The sequence below is a fragment of the Pundamilia nyererei genome, unplaced genomic scaffold, assembly GCF_000239375.1.
Source record: "Pundamilia nyererei isolate P.nyererei 1_Seehausen unplaced genomic scaffold, PunNye1.0 scaffold00108, whole genome shotgun sequence".
Lineage (NCBI taxonomy): Eukaryota > Metazoa > Chordata > Actinopteri > Cichliformes > Cichlidae > Pundamilia > Pundamilia nyererei.
Window position 1 is genome coordinate 160,834 of NW_005187509.1, and position 5,179 is coordinate 166,012.

At 46.8% G+C, this 5,179-nt stretch overlaps 1 protein-coding gene across 1 annotated transcript; it reads right to left on the reverse strand.

The window, feature by feature from the left end:
- Nucleotides 1–204: 204 nt before the first annotated feature.
- Nucleotides 205–4,647, reverse strand: slitrk2 (SLIT and NTRK-like family, member 2). Its single transcript, XM_005741218.2, has one exon. The coding sequence runs from the start codon at nt 3,766–3,768 to the stop codon at nt 1,075–1,077; it is 2,694 nt and encodes an 897-aa protein (XP_005741275.1). The 5' UTR covers nt 3,769–4,647; the 3' UTR covers nt 205–1,074.
- Nucleotides 4,648–5,179: the final 532 nt, after the last annotated feature.

Here is a 5,179-nt window from a genome sequence, read left to right on the forward strand (position 1 = left end):
CAGGAGAAAAGGAAAAAAAAGAAAAAAGAAATCTCGTCAATCATTAGAGGGCCCATCACATTTCATTACAGACAGAGTGAGTGCGAGAGGAGGAGGAGGAGCTGCAGGCAGGCTCTATTTTCATTTTCTCTGGCTGTAACCACACACACAAACACACACACACACACACACACAGCAGTTGGCACAGCGTAACACCACATCCAAAAATAATCATGCACAGTGGAAACAAAATTCACTCCCAGCTCAGGATCTTGACAAAGTGCTTCAGTGAAAATTTAATTGCGCTGCTTTGCCGCACTGTATTGCTCACCTATAGCATACAATGTTGTCTAGAAGTTGTACAGCTCCAAAGACACATAGCAAAATAATATGGTCTTCCCTGGCAGGAACCAACATATAACTTCACACCCGGTCTTGAGTTCATTTTTTTCCTTTTTTTTCTTTTGAAACGGACAAATAAATCTTCTATTTTACATAAAGATTTCTTTAAAATACAGCACTTTGAAAAAGAAAAAAGGACATTTCCAGTTTGCAGAGAGCATCGTTGCTAAAATAGTTGAGTGCAAAGGCACTTTCTGGGATAAGTATTGTATGATTTCGCCATTTGTTGGGTGTTGAAAAGGTTTTCTTTGATGGTTTTAACACTCACCATTTATCTGTGTAGGCTAAATATATACAGGAATGTCAGTCCTCTTCTACAAAGAATAACTCTTTTTGTCTTTGTCACTGGGAAAATAAAATACAGTTTTTGTACACAGTCCTGCCCATTTTGGATACCTGCTGTCATCAAAGTCTTTTTCTTTTTTTTTTAGAATTTCCTTTTTCCAAAAATGAAGAAATAATTTATACCTTCCAGAAGAAAAAAATAGACCTGCATAATAATATACTTCTTATATTTCTTTTATACATCTTGGAAAGAAAAGCAAGAGAGAGAGAAAAAAAGATCATCAGAGGCTTCAGTTCACTTCCAGTCTGTCATGTAGGATTGAACACAGATAGATAAGATAGATATATAGAGAGGGCTATTATTACAGTAACAGCGTGATTATTACGAATGCGGCCGTTGTCACTATCTTACAGTTGGCTCATGGCAGTCTGTTTCTCCAGAACCTCCAGGTAGTCGGGCTCTGCTTTTAGCTTTCCAGGGAGCAGGAGTGGGTGCTCATTTTTAGAAGGGTGTTCGGGCCCAAAGTATTTCCTCGGGGTGCCATACAACACAGTTTTGTTCACCCTGTCCTGGTTGCTGATGTGCCTCCGTGCTGTGGCAGCCTCATAAGGGGGCACGATGCAAGGTCTCTTAGGCAGAGTGCAAAAGTTGTAGGTGAATGGAGGGATGCCTGCCGTTGTGGGGAGTTCTTTGTTGGGCCTTTCCCCTAAGTTCTGATACAACATCTCAGGAGGCTCCGGGGTGACCAAGCCACATGACGTTGGAGATTTATCCATAAAATCCACTGTGCTGATGGTGTAGGCCCCTGGGCTGCGGTGAAGGATGTCGTCCTTCTTTGTGTCCAGAGGCCCAAAGCTGAGCTCCTTCAGGTTGCGGTAATAAGCCACCTGTTCACCATCCTTCTGCATGTAAATGGGGTTTTGGCACATGGAGCCCACGGGTGGGGGAATGTAGTTATAAACGTGGCTTTCAGAGCTTTTGTCTTGGGTTGGTTCTGGAGCGTAGGAGCCATACTGCACTTGGAAAGAGTTGAGATCTAAGTTGTTAGCACCTGTGGGGATGTGTTCGACCCCTTTGCGCCGTTTTAGAACAAAAACAAAGAGGCCAGCGCCAAAGCAGACCGACAAGATGAAAACCACAAGGAGCCCAAGTATGAGGACTGAAAGGGGGACCTCGGGGTGTAACTCAGGGGTGTGGAGGCGGGATTCAGTGGGGCTGACTGAGCTGAAAGAAGAAGACGGGGAAGAAGTGGGAGAAGAAGAAGAGGAAGAGGGGGTGGGGGCTTCAGTGTGAGGGCTGCTTAATGTGGGAGCTTTCGTAGGGGGTGCCTGCTGCAGTGGGGGCACCTCGCTGGGCTCAGGGCAGATGGCCTCATTGCGAAGGGAGCGCAGTAGGCGCCCCGCATGCTTTGAGGGGGAATCACAGGTTATTTCATTAACCACCACGCTGGTACTGGACAGCTCCATCCAGTTTTTGAGGGCGACGATGTCACAGGTGCAGTCCCAGGGGTTCTCCTGCAGGTCGATCTGAATGAATGCAGACAGCTGGTCTAGAACACCGCGAACTGGAAGGTAGGAGAAATGATTATTCCGCAGGTTGAGTCTTGTTAGCATGGTGCCCCCGAACACATTGTCAGGGAGGGATCGCAGCAGGTTGTTGTTGAGAAACAGCAGCTGAAGGTTGTGAAGTGAGTTAAATGTTTGTGGTAAAATTTCCTTGATGATGTTATATTCCAAATAGAGATACTGGAGAGACTGCAGACCAGCAAAGAGAGACTGAGAGAGTGATTCAATATAATTCCCATTCAGATATAACCGTCTGAGGTTTGTGAGATTCTCAAAAGCTCCTTCATGAATCACTGCTATCCTGTTATTCCCTAAATGCAGCAGCTCCAGCGAGCTGTACTCAGTCAGATCAGTTCTGTAAATCATTTGTAAATAGTTGCCAGTGAGGTGGAGTTTCTTTGGGTAGGAGGGCTTGGGGTGAAGCTCAGTAATGTTGTGTAACTTCCGCTCTTGGCAATTGATGTTCAGTCCACTCTCTGGATTTTGTGACGTGCAAACGCACACACTGGGACACAGCATGGGCACAGGGGAGCGTGTTTGGTAAACCATTATGGGCCCAAAGACGTGTTTGTCCTTTGAGAGGCGAGGGGTGGGTCTGTAGCGCACTTTGGGAGGGCGAGAAGCTTTTGGGGCTCGGGTGGGGGTGTTAATACCAGGGTGGTAGGTCGGGGCCAGGGCCCCTGGAAAATGAGAGTCGGAGGCAGGGTGAACACGCTCCCCTGCGTTCCTGCGGGGGCACAGATCCTGCTTTATGAGCTGTGTGATGTCTTTGCCGTGCAGCCTGAATGGCGTCTCACACACTATGTCCCCCACAAACACAGAGATGGTGTCCAGCCAGGATTTGAGGGGGATTAGATCACAGGTGCAGTTCCACGGGTTCTCCTCTAGCTGAATCTCCATGATGCCACCTATGTGCTCCAGGACCCCCGCAAAGGGCAGCATCTTCAGTCGGTTACCACGTAAATCCAAATGCGTGAGGAGCACAAAGCGGAAGATATTAGGAGGCAGAGACAACAGCAGGTTGTCGTTGAGGATCAACACTTTGAGCTTGTTCAGTTTACTGAAAGCGCCAGGCTCGATGGCACTGATATAATTATAATCTGCCTGTAAATACTCCAAACTCTCCAATCCTGTAAACGTGTCCTCTTTAATCACCTCCAAGTTATTGTTGTTCAAGTGGAGCCGCTTCAGGAAGCGGAGCCCGTTAAAAGCACCTGGTCGGATCTCCTGCAAGCCATTATTTCCAAGATGCAGCGAGGTGACATTGCCGTAATTGACGAACTCATTTGCGCTGAGCCGTGACAGGAAGTTTCCGTTCAGAAAAAGCTGGGAGATTTTATTGGGAGGCGCCTGAAACTGGCTGACGGTGGTAAATCCTTTATTCTCGCAGTTGATGTTCAGGATGTTCTCTCGCTCTTCGCAGACGCAGCGCGTCTTGCAGATATCTTTGGAGGCTGAAGTTTTGCGGCTCTCCGTTTCGGACGGTGACAGGCTGGTGACCGTGAGGACGCTCAGCAAGAGGACGCCGCTCAGCATTTTTACAGCCAGGAAAGGTCGCTGAAATATAGATCCAGCATTTAAGTTTGCTGCACGAGCCTGGGATGGAAGATATGGGGGTGGGGAAAAAAAGAAAAAAAACTGGGAGTGAGTCCTCACTGTAGGGAGAGAGGGGAGAAAAAAGGAGGTAGAGGCGCTCACACGGACACAAACAGGCGCTCATACAAGCTCAGAGGCGCGCGGGGGAAAAGGCGCACCGCTGTTATTTGGTATAAAAAATGGGACCGTGACGCACAGGGGATGCGCAAATCTTTCCATTGACCTTCACAATGATTTCCAAAAACTGTTTTAAATCCCTCACAAATGTAATCTATCCTTGACAAGCAAAAGATACAAACCACCGCGAATCGCCGGGATCCTGCTTGTTGGATGAACTTGGCACATTGTCAGAGGCAGAGAAAAAAAAGCCACTTACTGCAACCCTCTTTTTCCTTTAAGAGAGCTCCGATTTATTCAGCGGTTTCACGCAGATCAGCAGCAGCTGCAGCCAAATATTCACAGGGAGACAGTGGCCGCGAAACGCTGCCTCGTTTCCACTCCACGCAGAAGAGGCGCTCCATTATAGTCCAGGCAGGAAAAAGCACTTAAAAAAAAAGATCCATAAAAATTGCGCAAAGATGCACCATGACGCACTACTGGCCGTCCTTATAACCTTCTTTCTTTTTCTTCGTTTTCCCTTTTAAAGAAAAGAGGAGGGCAAAAGTGAGTTCGCAGAAAGAAAACAGGAGAAAAAACAGCGCTGTGATTGAAAGAGAAGTACAGGAGAGAAATATTCCCGGAGCTGAGACATAACTACAGCCTGTGCTGTCCTCCTCCTCCGCTCTGCACACTGAGAGCAGCACTGAGCGTCTGCTGCTGCTGCTGCCCGACTGCGTTCGTGTGTGTTTGAGAGAGAGAGGAAGGAACCCATGGGGCCGTTACGTCACCTACACAGTCAACACACACACACACGGGCTGAGAAGGAAACCAGCAGCCCGCAAAACGATACGTCTTTTTTATTGACTCCGACCGCATAGCAAACTTATCTTTTCCAAAAGTGAATGCGAATTCTACTCCTGTCTCTGCAAACAAGGAGAAAATTTTAGCTAGAAATAAGGGATGCTATAAGTTTATCAGTGTGTGTGTGGTTTTAGAAATGGAAGTTGGGGGGGTCTGCTCTCTAAAGCTTAAGATTACTTTTCAAAGTAAGTTCAAACTGGAAGCTGTTACACAATATCACTTAAAAGCCACAATTGTAACAATTTAAAGTGCATTCAGCACATTCTTACCCGTACTGCAGAAAATACAAATGCAATGACGGTGTATTGCATTTGTAATACACGGTGTAATACGGTGTACACTTTTTGCACGTTTTGCAGGTGCAAAACGTGCAAAAAGTGTAAATGGAGTA